Source organism: Dama dama, chromosome 20 (genome assembly GCF_033118175.1).
Source record: "Dama dama isolate Ldn47 chromosome 20, ASM3311817v1, whole genome shotgun sequence".
Lineage (NCBI taxonomy): Eukaryota > Metazoa > Chordata > Mammalia > Artiodactyla > Cervidae > Dama > Dama dama.
In genome coordinates this window covers 35,103,447-35,120,678 of record NC_083700.1, presented here as the reverse complement: position 1 = coordinate 35,120,678, position 17,232 = coordinate 35,103,447, and the positions used below count along the sequence as shown (strand labels likewise).

Genomic DNA, 17,232 nt, shown 5'->3' with positions numbered 1-17,232 from the left:
CTCCTCCAGGCTGCCGCCAGCACCCTGCCTCAAAACCAGCAGAGCTGGGTTCTTGCAGCATAACCTGTGCTCAAACCAACCAACAGTCTTGACTTACTTCCCTTCTCAGACTACTGCAGCCACAGAAATAAAAGGACTGAATAAATGAAGTAAGAGTTACCACACACCAGATTATAATAATCCCTTACATTTGTAGGAACAACTGTTATGCTTATAAGCTAGCAGTAGAGACATTTCTTCATTTGCTATACTTGTCATGAGTTACTACAGCCCAGCATTGTGACAAGTGATAGAGCATCAAGAATGAATAAAATATTCTTTGTCCCAAGAAACATTCAGCCCGGTAACATAGTGAGATAAATGTTATTACAGGAAAATAAAACTACTATTTTTAAAAATTCAAGGCCAGAGTAAAGAGAAACCAAGGCTAGGGTAATTAAATAAAAAAATCATTTATATATTTGTAAATCGTACTTTAGATAGAAACACAAGTAATGTTAGCAAAGATAGAAAACACAGAACAATTTAACACATCACAAGTAATACAAAAATCATGAATAAAAAAATCCTAACCTTATAAGTTAAAGAATCAAGTCTGTTGTAACATTCTGACAATTCATCAGCATATGATAAGTCAGGACTGACCTCTTCTTTCTCTGACATACCATATTTCCCCTAAAGCAAAGCAGAGAGAGGTTTTATTTCTTTATAGTTCAGTTGTAAAAATAATCTAGTTAAAAAATAATAATAATCTACAGTTAATGAAGACCAAAATTTTGACTCCCTCATTTTATGGCTTTGCTTGTTATATTCTTCAACTGTATTAAACCACCAAAAAGGTAACAGCCTCAAATTTATATACTAGCTAAGAACTAAAATCAAATGGGTTTGCTTTTGATCAGCTTTACATTCAAATTTGAAACAGAAATAAACAGGTGGAGTTGAAATCATATTAGGCTAAGAGACAAGAAGATATTCTGCATGGTCATTAATCACTGACACAGGACTCTTTCACAGCTCTGTGAAAAACAATAACAAATGTAGACTATTTCCATCACAGGACTAGTAAGGTATTATACACACATGGGTTTTTGTAAATACCTGAGATTTTCTCATTCTTCCTGAAGCAGCATCATAGTTAAGCATGTCTGTAGGATCAATCCAGTCATCATCATAAGCATAAGCAGTTATCAGCCACAGACATTCACAGAGGAGCAGAGAACACAGCATCCTGTGTGAACGCTACAAAAATTAGCACATATATTGAAGTATATGATAACTTTTAATAAAAACAACCTACTTATAGTGTTAAGATAATGCTTTCTTAATAACTGAAATAAAAATACTTAGTAAAATGGTATTTGTATATAAACACATACATACATGCACACATAGTCTCATTGAGACTATACATATATTTTTTTTTAATAAATGAATCAGCAATTCCATTCCTAGATATATACCCAAGAAAAGTGAAAATGTATGTCAATACAAAAACCTGTACACCAACGTTTACAGCTGCATGATTCACAACAGGCAAAACAGAGAAACAACCCAAATGTTCATAAGCTAATGACCATCACACAGTGGAATATTATTAGGCCATAAAAAGGAATGAAGTATTGATCCATGCTACAGCATGGGTGAGTCTTGAAAACCTTGTTGTTTAGTTGCTAAGTCATATCCAACTCTTTGTGACCCTATGGACTGTAGCTGGCCAAGTTCCACTGAGGACATGGAGTGGGTTGTTATTTCCTTCTCCAAGGAATCTTACCCATCCAGAGATCCAACCCCACACCTCCTGAATTAACAGGTGGGTTCTTTACTGCTGAGACCCCATCACGCCATGTGAAAAAAGCCAGTCACCAAAAACCATGTATTATGATTCCATGGATATGAGCTGTCCAGAGTAGGAAAGTCTACAGAGAATGGTAGGTGTACAGACCGAGGATATAAGAGACAGAGGGGTGGTAGTTAAATGGTACAGAGTTTTTTTTTCATTGAAGTATAGGTGACTTACAATGTTGTGTTAGTTTCTGTTGTATAGCAAAGTGATTCGTTACAGATACGTACACATCCCATTTTATATTCTTTTCCATTATGGTTTATCACAGGATATTGAATATAGTTCCCTGTGCTATACAGCAGAACCTTGTTATGTATCCATTCAACATATTAATATAATAGTTTGCCTCTGCTCACCCCAAACTCCCAACCCATCCCTCCCCCAACTCCCTACCCCTTGGCAACCACAAGTCTGCCCTCTATATCTGTGAGTTGTTACAGGGTTTCCTTTTGAGGTGATGAAAAGTGATCTACAATTAACTGTGGAAATGGTTGTACATTATCCGTGAATATCCCAAAAAACTGAACTGTACAATTTAAATGGATGAATTGTACAGTATGTGAATAATTTCTCAGTAAAGCTGTGCGAAATGGGAAACTTAAAAGGTGCAAAATTAAGATTCAAATGAGGTGACTAAACTCTCAATCAGAGAAAATAGCTTGCTTCATCTAAGCCTCTGCATAAACACTGTCAAAACTGTTTCAACACACTATCTCCTCTATCCAACAGTGTCCAATACAGCAGCCATTAGCCACACATGGCTATTTATATTAAAATTACACTGCAAATTATTTCCTTTATCTCACTAGCTGCATTTCAAGTGCTCAATTACCACATATGGCTAGTGGCTTCCAAAATGGACAGTGCAGATACAGAACATTACCATCACTGCAGAATGTTCTGTCAAACAACCTCTGCGAATAAGGATCAGGTAAGGGAGTTCCAAGATGAGAATGCCCTGGGCCCTGCCCAGTAATGGCTTACAGTAGGGCTGTAGGAATAAAAGTCACTTCAGGCTGAAGCAAACACTTTGTGTTCTGGGTGTGCTGTTTCTTCTTCTAGCATAACACACGCTGAAATTAACCACTTACTGGTCAGTCTCGTCCCGTGCCACAAAGGCTCTCAATCCTGCATTACAATCACCTGGGAAGCTTCCAAATTTTCCAATCTTATGGCCACCTCCCAAGTCAACTTAATCAGAATCTCTAGGTGAGGAACCACTGTCAACTACAAACTGGCACTTGCCAAGAGCACTTGCCAGTGAGTGAAAAACAACAGGGGTGTTTGCCATCTGCCTCTGCAAAGACTGAACCCTGTGGGGCTACAGCTGCAGGCCTTCAACACCCCTGAGGGGAACTCAGCGCAGAGAACGAGGCGCTCTGAGCTCCAGGGAAACCGGTAGAAGAGCTCCTTAGACAGATATTTTTGGGAACTGTTTTCATGATCCCAATCCTTGCATCTCCTCATATCTAGAAAAGCACTAAATCTGCTCATGGTGACATCAGCTCCTTGTGACTAGCAGAAAACCATTTGTAAAGTAAGCACCTGAATGCACTGAACTCCCCCTTCATCAAAATCATATATTTACCTTCCCCTGGGCGCTTTCCTGGTGCCTCAGATGGTAAAGAATCTGCCTGCAACGCAGGAGACCCAGGTTCGATCCCTGGGTCGGGAAGATCTCCTGGAGAAGGGAATGGCAACCCATTCCAGTATTCCTGCCTGGAGAATCCCATGGACAGAGGAGCCTGGAGGGCCTCTTTGGCGCAGTCTCTCAGAGCTACCTGAGGTGCTGTCTCCTGGCTGCAGTCCTCATTTTGTCCTAAATAAAACTTAACTCGCAACTCTCACGTTGTGCATCTTTTTAGTCAAAACCAGGTGAAAGGATTTTCAAAGCTCCCCTGCTGGTTCCGTCACACAATGAAGGTAGAAAACCACAGCACTATAATGTGAAATTTTACAGAGAAGGTTAACTCCTTACTCAAGTCTGAATTCACCTTCCTAATGCCCTCTCTGGAGAAGGCAACGGCACCCCACTCCAGTACTCTTGCCTGGAAAATCCCATGGACGGAGGAGCCTGGTAGGCTGCAGTCCGTGGGGTCACTGAGAGTCGGACACGACTGAGCGACTTCATTTTCATTTTTCACTTTCATGCACTGGAGAAGGAAATGGCAACCCACTCCAGTGTTCTTGCCTGGAGAATCCCAGGGACGGGGGAGCCTGGTGGGCTGCCGTCTAGGGGGTCGCACAGAGTCGGACACGACTGAAGTGACTTAGCAGCAGCAATGCCCTCTCCTCCATCGTGCCCCACCCCTCTCCAAACCCAACACCCTGCCCAGTGGCCAGCAAGTGAAAGACACTCAGTAATGTAAGCAGGAAGTACAAACAATCAAGGCCTCAGCAGCGATTCAAAGAGCTTCAAGGGCTCAAAGGATGAAACAGCACATCTGACTGGGAGCAACTGGGAAGATTTCACGGAGGAATGGGTATGGGAAATAGACTTTGAAGCATGGGCAACATTCTAAGATTGCGAGACATGGGAGGCAGAAAGCAACATGTTCGTCTCAGAACCTGGAAACATGAGGATGCACATAGTGGAACGCAGAGCTGGAGAGGTGGGCTGCGATGACTCTGCCAAAGTAAAAAGCTTATAACTAACTTTACTTGCTAACAAGTTTTCAAGGGGGATGGTAACTATATTTGGGGAAGATGAAACCAGAGTTAAATGTACACTCAGTTCAAAAGGTGGCTGAAGTAGAAAAGGATGTTGATCTGAAAGAGTGGTGGCAATGAGACCAGAAAGAACCCACCGGACACATTTTAAAGATTAATTCTACAGACCCTGGCAGCTGAATGCACATTAGAAGGAAAAAAGGAGAACGATGACAGACAGGACTCTAAGATTTCAAGGCCCACCATCAACAAAAACAGTGATACCATTAACTTAAAGAAACTGAGAATAAGAATACGGCCTGGGGAAAAGTTCAGCATTCCTTTGTTCAACATTTACAAAATACCTGCTGGATTCTGCGCACTGTCGTGATGGGGCTAATAGGAAACTAGATCAGTCAGGTCGTCTTTAAGAAACTTACATTCTAGCGGGGGACGACAATAAATGGACAAAAAAGTAATTTCAGATAGTGATAAGGAAAACAACACAAGACAAAGGTGAAGATGGCCTGGCCCACCCTACACCAGGATCAGCGGCCTCTACTTTACTACTTTGGAGCAATTGCTTTTGAGGACCCTCCCATGGAACTCAGCCACCACACTGTGAGAAGGTTAAGTCACCAGGAGACCCCACGTGTAGGGGCACACTGATCTCCCACTTGGCAGCCAACATCAACCACCAGTCATGTAGATGAGTCCTCTTGGTGGATCAGTCCAATCCCTTGGTAACTGACTTGGTGATCTGCCACCATCACGTGGGAAAAAATGACTACCCAGCTGAGTCCAATAAAGGCCCATAAGCCACAGTATCATGAGATGAGAAAACAGTTGTTTAAAGCCTCTAAATTTTGGGGTGGTCTGTTACACAGTGGTACATAACCACAATATTAGGCAGAAAAATAATAAACTAACTGTAGAAAAATTTGGGAAAAGAAAATTCAGAGAGAGGAGACAGCAAGCATAAAGGCCCAGGTAGGGATTATGTTTGAAGCATTCAAAGAATGGGCAAGAAGGCTAGATCAACTGTTTTTACACCATGAGGTTGTCCTATCCACATTAACCCAGAAGTGCACTGCAGAAACTGCTGGTAAATTGGATGAGAAAAGATTCAGGAGGATGTCAAGGTTTGTGAACTATGTCTTGTGAATGAGCTGGAGGGGACAAGAGGAATAGGCCATAGTAACGAGTATGGTTTTTACTTAAGTGTAACAGGAAGTCAGCCACTAGAGAGTTTTAAGCACAGAAATGATAGAGTCGGGATTACATTCTAAAACCACTGGGGCTGCTATGTGGAAGCTGAAACAGAAGGGCAGAAGCAGGAAACTAGAAAGAAGACACGCGGCAAAGCCCAGCTGACAGGCCACCAGGCACATTGCTTCTGCTTTCTAAACACATGGTAACAAGTGGTATCTTCTAGTAAGGACGTGACAATTAAGTCCTGGTCAGCACAACAGCCGTGGGAGAAATATGCACCACATCCACGAAAGCCTCCCTGCTTGAACTTCCATCAGCTGCACCCCCACCAGGGAATGGGGAGGACGCTGAGCCCAGAGGAGGGGAGCCTGACTATGGAAGGAGCTGGGACCCTAAACAACCACATGCAAGGCCACCTATTAAGTGGGAACATGTTTTTTTACTTTCATGTGAATGAAAATTAATTTATTTTAGGGTAAGTCCTAAGATTTGGGGGGTTGGTTTCTTTACACCATCTTGTGCTAACTGTAATTAATATAGAAATGCACTGCAGAAATTCTGGTAAATTGGATGTAAGAAGTAAGGACAAGAAAAGATTCAGGATGATGTTAAGGTTTGTGACCAGAGCAACTGGGAGAAGGGGAAAAGACTGAAGGACACTCAGGTTGGCAGACAACAAGTTCTGACATATCAAGAGTTCTGCTTCGGACACAGTACATTTCAAATGTTTACTGATATCCACATAGAGATGTCCCATACACAGTATGGAGGTAAGGAGAGAAGTGGGTCTACAGAAATACAGTTGAGAGCCTTCAAGATGTAGATAAGCTATTTCAAATCCTAAAAGATGATGCTGTTAAAGTGCCACACTCAATATGCCAGGAAATTTGGAAAACTCAGCAGTGGCCACAGGACTGGGAAAGGTCAGTTTACGTTCCAATCCCAAAGAAGGGCAATGCCAAAGAATGTTCAAACTACCACACAGTTGCACTCATTTCACATGTTAGCAAGGTAATGTTAAAAATCCTTCAAGTCAGGCTTTAACAGTACATGAATCAAGAACTTCCAGATGTACAAACTGGATTTAGGAAGGCAGAGAAACCAGAGATCAAACTGCCAACATCCATAGAATCACAGAAAAAGAGAATTCCGGAAAAACATCTACTTCTGTTTCACTGACTATGTTAAAGCCTCTGCCTGTGTGGATCATAACAAACTGTGGAAAATTTTTAGAGATGGGAATACCAGACACCTTACCTGCCTCCTGAGAAACCTACATGCAGGCCAAGAAGCAACACTGAATGGAGAGTAACATGAAAACATACATTATCACGTGTAAGACAGACAGCCAAAGGGAATTTGCTCTAAGACCCAGGAAGCTCTAACGTGGGCTCTGGAACAACCGAGAGGAGTGGGATGGGGTGGGAGGAGACACACGCATACCTGTGGCTGATTAATGCTGATGTTTGGCAGAAAGCAACACAATACTGTGAAGCAATTATCTTTCAATTAAAAATAAACTAAAAAAAAAAAAAGAACTGGACATGGAACAACAGACTGGTTCAAAATTGGGAAAGGAGGACATCAAGGCTGTATATTGTCACTCTGCTTATTTCACTTATAAGCAGAGTACATCATGCGAAATGCCAGGCTGCATGAAGCTCAGGCTGAAATCAAGACTGCCAGGAGAAATATCAATAACCTCCGATATGCAGATGACGCCACCCTAACGGCAGAAAGTGAAAAGGAACTAAAGAGCCTCTTGATGAAAGTGAAAGAGGAGAGTGAAAAAGCTGGCTTAAAACTCAACAGGCGAAAAATGAAATCATGGCATTCGGTCCCATGACTTCAAGGCAAATAGATGGGGAAACAATGGAAACAGTGAGAGGCTTTATTTTGGGGGGCCCCCAAATCACTGCAGATGGTGACTGCAGCCATGAAATTAAAAGACGCTTGCTCCTTGGAAGAAAAGCTATGACTAACCTAGAGAGCTTATTAAAAAGCAGAGACATTACTTTGCCAACAAAGGTCCGTCTAGTCAAAGCTATGGTTTTTCCAATAGTTATATATGGATGTGAGACCAGGAACATAAAGAAGGCTGATTGCCGAAAAATTGATGCTTTCGGACTATGGTGCTGGAGGAGACTCTTGAGAGTCCCTTGAACAGCAAGGAGATCAAAGCAGTCAATCCTAAAGGAAACCAACCCTGAATATTCACTGGAAAGGCTGATGCTGAAGTTCCAATACTTTGGCCACTTGATGTGAAGAGCTGATTCACTGGAAAAGACCCTGATGCTGAGAAAGATTGAGGGCAGGAGGAGAAGGGTGTCGACACAGGATGAGGTGGTTGGATGGCATCATCGACTCAATGGACATGAGTTTGAGCAAGCTCCGGGAGTTGGTAATGAACAGGGAAGCCTGGCATGCTGTCTGTAGTACATGGTCGCAGAGTCAGACACAACTGAGCAACTGAACAACAAAGATGTAGATGAGGTGGATAAACCATGGACTGGCTAAGACCACCACAAGATCTAATATGAAGATAAAAGACTGAGACCTGGAGCATGCCAACACTTGGAGAGAACAGGGGATGCTAACAAGAGATGATGTCAATGAGCACCAGTGAAGCAGGGGGAAGACCAGGAGAGGCTGTTATTCCAGAAGCCAAATGAAGAAGGATGGGAACAGATAACTGTATCAAACGCTGCTGAAAGATCAAGTGATCAGAGGACAACAAAATGACCACTGGATTTGGTACAGCAGTCTAGGAGTTAGAAAGGAAACGTTCAGGTAAAGGATTTAGGTCAGGATGACATAGTGACTCCATGTTCCAAAGTACTCCCCAGAATCCCACTTCTGGCCAAGATGGAGTAACAGGGACCAGATTTACCTTCCTGCCTCAACAACCAGGAAAGAACACTGCACAAAGCATACGAAATGGTTTTAAAGACACTGAACACCAAGCAAGAATGGTGATCCTTGAAAGACAGGAAACAAACATGGATAACCCTTCCACTGCCCCAGCTGACTGTCTTGAGAGTCTCCAGACCACAGGCACCCAGAGAGGGAATTCAGGCAGAATTCAGGCAGCTGGGCTCCTTGAGGAGATTTGAGTTGAGTTTGGAAAAACCAAGGGAGCTGGAGATAAGAGGGAAAATCTGCATAGAGACAGACCTCCAGAGGTCTGCAGAGGGTCCCTGCAACACAGTAAAGAATATCTGATCTCTGTTCCCAGTTCCTTCAAAACCCTCAAGTTCTCCCAACTGACAGGACCGTGTTATGCTAATGAGGTGACTCGTGGTGGGCTCCTAAATAGTTTCAGGTTGGGGACTGTTCACCAGAAAAACCAAGCAGGACTTCCCTGGTGCTCCAGGGGCTGAGAACCTGTCTGCCAATTCGGGGGACATGGGTTCAATCCCTGCTTCAGGAAGATTCCACATGCCAAGGGGCACCTGGGCCCGTGTGCCGCAACTACTGAGCCCGAGCACCTTAGAGCCTGCGTTCCGCAACAAGGAGCCACTGCAATGAGAAGCCTGCACACCCAAACTAAAGAAAACCCGCACACAAAAGTGAATACCCAGCAGAGCCAAAAGCAATTAATTAACAAACAAAAAAGACCAAGCACATGATTAGAGGACTGAACTTGTTCAGTCATCCAACCTCTGGGGATGAGAGGGCCGCTGGAGATTGAGTTCAGTCAGGTGGCCAATGAATCAATCATGCCTACGGAATGAAACCTGATTAAAAAAAACTCTGGACTTTGGCTCATCTCCTCCTGTAAGAGCACCAAAATGGCTCTTACAGGATGTTGATGTTGATGTAGATGTAGATGATGTCAATGTAGATGTTGATGTAGATGTAGATGATGTCAATGTCGATGTTGAACAACCACTGACAGGAGGATGCTGGAACCCACCAAAAAAAAGATACCCCACATCCAAAGACAAAAAAGCAGCAGAAAGATGGTAGGAGGGGCACAATCACAATAAAAATCAAACCCCATACCCACTGGGTGGGTGACCCACAAACTGGAGAACAATAATACCAAAGAAGTTCTAACACTGTTGTGAAGGTTCTGAATCCCACACCAGATTTCCCAGCCTGGGGATCCAACAAAGAGACTGAGAATCCCCAGGCAATCTGTCTGTGAAGCCCAGCAGGATTTGATTATAGGACTTCCATAGGACTGGAGGAAACAGAACTCCAGTTTTAGCGGACACACACAAAATTGTACATGCACCAAGACCCAGAGTAGAGGAGCAGTGACCCCACAGGAGACTGAACCAAAACTCCCTGCTAGTGTTGGAGGGTCTCCTGTGGAGGCACAGGTTGGCAGGGCCTGACCACAGGGACGGGGGCGCTGGCAGTAGTGGTCCTGGAAGGTCCCCCTTGGCATAATTCCTCTTGAAGGTTGCCATTAACCCTACCATAGAGCCCACAGACCCCAGGGCTAGGCTGCCACAGGCCAAACTAACAGGGAGGGAGCGTAACCCCACCCATCAGCAGATAATCAGAGTAAGCTTTACTGAGCAAGGCCATGCACACCAGAGCAAGACCCAGTTTTCCCCACAGCCAGTCCCTCCCATGAGGAAGCTTATCCAAGCCTCTTAGCCTCATCCATCAGAGGGCAGACAGGAGGAGCAAGAAGAACCACAATCCCACAGGAGCTGGAACAAAAATCACATTACACAAAGTTAATTAGAGTGTTAAAACAGAAAGTTATGTCCCAGATGAAGGGACAAGATAAAACCCCAGAAAAGAAACTAAATGAAGTGGAGACAGGCAACTTTTCAGAAAAATAATTCAGAATAATGATAGTGAAGATGATCCAGGAGCTCAGGAAAACAATGAAGAAGATGCAAGAAATGTTTACCAAAGACCTTGAAGAACTAAAAAACAAAAAACAGATGAATAACACATTAGAAGAAATTAACAGCAGAATAACTGAGGCAGAAGAATGGATAAATGAACTGGAGGACAGAATGATGGAAATCACTGCCACAGAACAGAATATAGAAAAAAGAATGAAAAAAAAAAAAAAAGGAAGACAGCATAACAGACCTCTGGGACAACATAAAACGCACCAACATTTGCACCATAGGGGTCCCAGAAGGAGAAGAGAGAGAGAGAGGACCTGAGAAAATATTTAAAGAGATAATAGATAAAAACTTCCTAACACAGGAAAGAAAATAGTCAATCAAGTCCGAGAAGCACAGAGTCTCAAGCAGGACAAACCTAAGGAGGAACGCACTGATACACACAGTAATCAAACTGACAAAAATTAAAGACAAAGATAAAATATTAACAAGGAAAAACAACAAATAACATACAAGAGAATGCCCATAACGTTATCAGTTGATTTCTCAACAGAAACTCTACAAACCAGAAGGGAATGGTATGATATATTGAAAGTGATGAACGGGACGAACCTACAACCAAGGATACTCTATCCAGCAAGACTCTCCTTCAGATTTGATGGAGAAATCAAAAGTTTTCCAGACAAGCAAAAGTTAAGAAAATTCAGTACCACCAAAGCAGCTTTACAACAAAGGCTAAGGGAACTTCTTCAGGCAGGAAACCCAACAGGAGGGAAAGACTTAGAGAAAATAAACCCAAAACAATCAAGAAAATGGTAATAGGATCATACATATCAATCATTACCTTAAATGTAAATGGACTAAATGTACCAACCAAAAGACATAGACTGGCTGGGCAGATGAAAACATGTACATATATGCATTTCCACTTACCACAGCACTCTGCTTGACTTTCCAAATTGTATGTAATTATTTTACACTGGGCTTCTCTGGTGGTAGATGGTAAAGAATCCGCATGCAATGCAGGAGATCTGGGTTCAATCCCTGGGTTGGGAAGATTCCCCTGGAGGAGGGCATGGCAACCCACCCCAGTATTCTTGCCTGGACAGAGGAGCTTGGCAGGCTCCAGTCGAAAAGAGTTGGATACAACTGAGTGACGAAGCACAGCACATGTTCCCATTATGGCTTGCAATTGTAATTATCTTTTTTTTTTTGGTCTGGCTATTGATTGTGAAAACAGATAAACATCTTTTACTATTGTGATTATGTAACTCAATACCACTGTATCATGATTGGTCAACAGGAAAATAATAGAATTCTGTATCACCAAAACTACCATTTAATAGAAAAACCTTTAATCACTTTTTAAAATCCTGATGCATAGCAGAATTATCTTGAAATTTTTTGAAAAATACAAATGCTCAGGTATTGCCTTTTTTTTTCCCTCCAGAGCTCCAGATATGTTTTAAACTAGAAACCATGTTTATTTTAAAAACAACTGGACCATATGATGATCTTTTACTTTTATCTCGTTTCACTTTCTCTATTTCATATTCAGTGCTCCCATTTCATTTAGCTTATGTTTTCCAATTTCTCCATCTTTTTTTTTATGTTTTTTTTCAAGACTTTATCAAGCACAGAAAAGTTTTTGTATTTATATACAGTATAGCATAATATATGTATATTATACTATATGTAATAATATATAATAATATATTATATATTATAAATATATATTATAATATATTATAAGTATATTACATTAATATATATTATATAAAGGTAATATATTATGTGTATATTATAATATACATAATATATGTATGTTATACTATACTATAATAAATAGTATGTATAATATATATTTTTTAGAAAACTTATTAATTTTGCCTAACTAAAAAATTTATGACATTTTGATTCTACTCATTTGACTCAGTATGAATAGAATGCTAGATTTCTAATTTAAAAAAATAGATATGCAACAAGGGTTTACTGTATAGCACAGGGACCTATAGTGAATATCTCATAATAATCTATAATGGAAAATAATCTGAAAAATAACATATGTGTGTATGTGTGACTGAATCACCACTCGGGGCACCTGAAACACTGTAAGTCATCTCTATGTCAATAACATATATCTATTCAGGAAAAAAACCACTCCAGACACTGCAACTCAGAGACGCATCCTGGCTGGTGACGCACTGATGTGCTGAGATGGTGAAACGCCTGGACTCCACGAGGACACAGGCGCTCTGCATTCTCCCCAGCAGACTCGCCCTACCTGTCTCTTCATTTGGCCGATCTTCGTCTATATTCTTTATAAGGTAACCATTAACTGTAGTGCTTTCAGTCATCTTAGTGAATTATCCCATCTGATGGGGTTGTGGGAACCACCCAATCTATTGGTCAAAAGTACAGGTGGCCTCTAAGACATGCATCTTATGTGGGGAAAGTCTTACAACCTTATCTTGCGGGGTGGACACTAACTCTGGATAGGCAGTGTCAGAACTTAACTGGCGACACCCAGTCTCAGAGAACTGGTATCAAAACAGACCCCTTTGAGTATTCAGCACAGTGCTGACCGATGCACGCATAGGAGGAAAGTACCTGAGGTCTGAGAGAGAACCACGGAAAGAACTCAGTGCAAAAATAAAGAATAAAAAGAAATAAGCAAACATGTAACAGGGAAGATGATAAAACCAAAACTTGGTTCTATGAAATGACAAATAAAACTGATAGCCCTATATATAATAAGATTAACAAAGAAAAAGAGAAGGCCCCCAAAACCAGTATCAAAGAATGAAAACTCATTCATGATTAACATAAAACATTTAGCAAACCAAGAATAAAAGGGAACTTTGTCAGAGTACTATAGCAAGCACTACACTTGGTAAATATTGAGACCCTTCCTTCTAAGATCAGGAATGAGACAAGGGAAAAGATGCTGGAGGGCATCTAGGACACTGGCAATGTTCTACTCCTTAACCTGTAATTACATCGGTGCTTGCTTTTTAGTAACTTGCTAAGGTGAACATTTGTATTTTACACACTTTTCTGTATGTATGTCTATTTCTCACTTTACAAAAGGTTTTTTTTTCCCGCTATGGGAAAGACTAATTAAGCTACTATTATGACCTAAACTGTATCCCTCCATCCAAATTCATATGTTGAAGTCCTAACTCCCAGTTCCTCAGAATATTTGAAGGCAGGATCTCTAAACAGGTGATTAAGTTAAAATGGGGTCATTAGCATGGGCCCTACTCCACTATGACCTGCGTCCTTATAGGAGGAAATCTGGACACAGGCAGGTCCGAGGGAGAATGACATGAAGACACAGGAGAAGATGGCCAGCTGCAAGCCAGAGAGACTACAGGAAACCCACTCTGCCTACACCGTGACCTTGGATTTGTGGCCTCCAAAACTGAGAAAAACTTCTGTTGTCTAAGCTGCCCAGTCTGGGGTACTCTGTCATGGTAGCCCTAGCAAACTAACACAAATTTCTTCAGACATAAAAAAAACTAACAAAGTCAACAACCCACAGACTCTGGATATGTTAAAGAAGTTTAACCGCAATGAAGAAAGGTATGCCTAAAAGAACCAAGGAGTACGGGGACTAATCAAGTATACTGATAAATTTAATAAACAACTGAGAGTTTTTTGAAAAAAACTAACTTTTTATGTTTAAAAATGTGAAGTCAAAACACTAGATAATAATAATGATGGGAAAGGCATCCTAAGATCCCTCTCACGCTCCAGAGATACTTAGAAATACTGGGTAACTGTATACTTTATTTGGGAAAAAAAGAGTTACGCTAAGGAATAAAGCCTTGAGAAGATTCAAATATAAAAGAGGAGACTCAAGACTAATGAGAGTAATGGAAGGCAAGCCAAAAACATGCAAAGTGTAGAAACCAAAAGGGGCTTAATCTGAAGGAGGTGTTAGTCAATTAAATAGTCCAGAGAAGCTGAGAAAAATAAAGTCTGAAAAAAAATCACTGGATTGGTTAATCAGCTGGTCATCTGTGAAATGACTTTCATAAAATGATGAAGAGCCTAATTCTAAGCAGTTAAGAACTAAGTAGGTGAATAGAGAACTGACTGTGGTTGCCGAGGGGGTGGGAAAGGGATGGAATGGGAGTTTGGGGTTAGCAGATGCAAGCTGCTATATCTGAAATGGACAAACAACAAGGTCCTACTCTACCGCACAGAGAGCTATATTCAGTATCCTATGATAAACCATAATGGAAAAGAAAAAAGAATGTATATATATATATACATGTATAACTGAATCACTCTTCTGTAGAGCAGAAATCAACACAACAATGTAAATCAACCATTTTCAATGAAAATAAAAGAACTAAGGAATTCCCTGGTAGTCCAGTGATTAGAACTCTGCACTTTCATTGCCATGGGCCAGGGATAAATCCCTGGTTAAGGAACTCCTGCTGCTGCTGCTAAGTTGCTTCAGTTGTGTCCAACTCTGTGCGACCCCACAGACGGAAGCCCACCAGGCTCCCACATCCCTGGGATTCTCCAGGCAAGAATACTGGAGTGGGTTGCCATGTCCTCCTCTAGGGGATCTTCCCAACCTAGGAAATGAACCCAGGTTTCCTACATTGCAGGGAGATTCTTTACCATCTCACCCAAAGTGTTAAGGAAAAGTACCTTACGTTGGTTTACTTCAGTGGTGCTACCTGTGATTCTACTATTTGTCAGTAATTAGTCTCTCTCCCCTAGTTTTTATTTTTTTTAATCTTTTTTTTCATCTGTCTTTGAGGCTAATGTCAAAGTTGTTAAATAATAGTAGCAAGTATTTGATTACGTGCCAAAACCGGTTACATTCATTCATTTAATCCTCACAAGAACTCTTAAAAGTAGTACTATTGTTATCTCCATTTTACAGATTAGAAAAATAAGTAACTTGCCCAAGGCCACTCAGCTGTTATGCGGTCCAACCCAGACCATACAGTCCATGGAATTCTCCAGGCCAGAATACTGGAGTGGGTAGCCTTTCCTTTCTCCAGGGGATCTTCCCAACCCAGAAATCAAACCCAGGTCTCCCCCATTGCAGGAGGATTCTTTACCAACTGAGCTATCAGGGAAGCCCACCAAACCAGACTGGCTCGACCTAAAAACTGCCTCTCCAGGGCAAGATACCAAAGGTCCTGAGGGGCTATTCTGAGAAGGCGGAGAGGAACGGCGGGATCCCATCTCTACAAAGTGGGAAGTGCAGAGAGTGGGCTGTAACAGGCGATACTAGACTGGGCAGCTACCAACAAAGAGATCTCCAAAGAGATTGCCAGCCACTAAGTGGAAATCGGCATAAAAGAGGCGCATCTGATTTCAACGAGTTTACACGTGAAATGAGTAAGAAAATTAACTTGGATATTAGAGTCAACTGAAGGGCATAGAAATCAGGGGCTTGCAATTTAGTTCGCGTGCGTTTGTGTAGTTTCCTGGAGCCGTGATTCTCAAACTTGAGAGCATTTCTAACAGTTCTTAGATGAGGACGACGATGATAATAATGATGAGAAAGCTAGTCTGGGGACCACACCTTCATAACCACCATCAGAGTGAAAAATGTCATTGTTTTTCACCACCCACTCATAAATATTCATCTCTAATTTTAACATTCAAATTAATTTGGAGTTTTTGAAAACTACAACCAAATCCGAGCCATTCTGCTGACGGTATTCGTTCGGATTGTTTTTCAAGTTTTCAGAGATAACTGAAGCCAACAAAAGTCAACGTTTGCTTGCGGCTCAACGTTCTCCGCGTCTTGCCCCTTTTCCCGAGGACGTTCTTCGAAGAGCGTAAAGTGAGAGCAACCGCGCGGCAGCCAGAGTTAAGGCCGCCAACTGGCCGGTAAGATAAGGGGGCAGGTCGCTCGCCCACCCCGGTCGACGCCGCGCTCCGAAGTTCCCCGCAGGCCCCGACAGCGCCCCTGGCCTCGCCTGTGCCGCCGCCCGCAGAACCCGCCCGCTGCACAAACGCAACCGACCTCGCGGACTCACGTCTCGGGTCGCCCGCCTGCCTCTCCGGGAAGACAGACTCCAGCCTTGGCAGCTATTGAAGATGGCCAGCCGCCCCGCAAGCCGCCGAGCACTTCAGCTGGGGGCCTGCCTAGAGCGCGTCCTCATCGATTCGCTCGGCCGGCGGCTGTATGGCCTTCCCGGACGCGCGGCAGATTAGCCCGTCAAGGGGGCGGGGCCAGCCTCCGTCGGCCTGTTTTAGGCCTCAGTTTCTTTAAGACTTCCCTGGTGGCTCAGATGGTAAAGCGTCTGCCTACAATGCAGGAGACCCAGGTTCAGTCCCTGGGTCGGGAAGATCTCCTGGAGAAGGACATGGCAACCCACTCCAGTATTCTTGCCTGGAAAATCCCATGGAAGGAGGAGCCTGGTAGACTACAGTCCATGGGATCGCAAAGAGTCGGACACGACTGAGCGACTTTTATCCTCATAAGCTGAACTCTGCAAGTGAGATCTTACTTCGAAGCCAAATGTTATTAAACGGGTACAAAGCGTATTTTCTTATCGATTTATTTTCTCTAAGTTCTCGAATACTTAACATTTGCAATAAAACCCATAAATCTTTTCTGAGCATAATTTTTTTTAATGGGGCATAATTAATGACAACAGTAGTCCTGTAGTATTGGATCCTAGGGAGGGAATGGGGAGTGCACGCTTTGTGGTAATTGGAAATAGT

At 42.3% G+C, this 17,232-nt stretch overlaps 1 protein-coding gene across 4 annotated transcripts in view; it reads right to left on the bottom strand.

Moving 5' to 3' along the window:
• Positions 1–16,754, bottom strand: part of CLCC1 (chloride channel CLIC like 1) — a 31,570-nt gene extending 14,816 nt beyond the window's left edge. The window contains exons 1-3 of one of the 4 annotated variants that reach the window (XM_061121253.1): positions 16,529–16,754; positions 1,102–1,231; positions 574–675 (exon numbers count right to left, since the gene is read on the bottom strand). In XM_061121253.1, coding sequence (XP_060977236.1) covers positions 574–675; positions 1,102–1,230 — 231 coding nt within the window. In that variant the 5' untranslated portion in view covers position 1,231; positions 16,529–16,754. Of the gene's footprint in view, positions 1–573; positions 676–1,101; positions 1,243–16,528 lie in introns of all 4 variants that reach the window. The other 3 variants (XM_061121252.1, XM_061121251.1, XM_061121254.1) reach the window with 3 other exon arrangements.
• Positions 16,755–17,232: the final 478 nt, after the last annotated feature.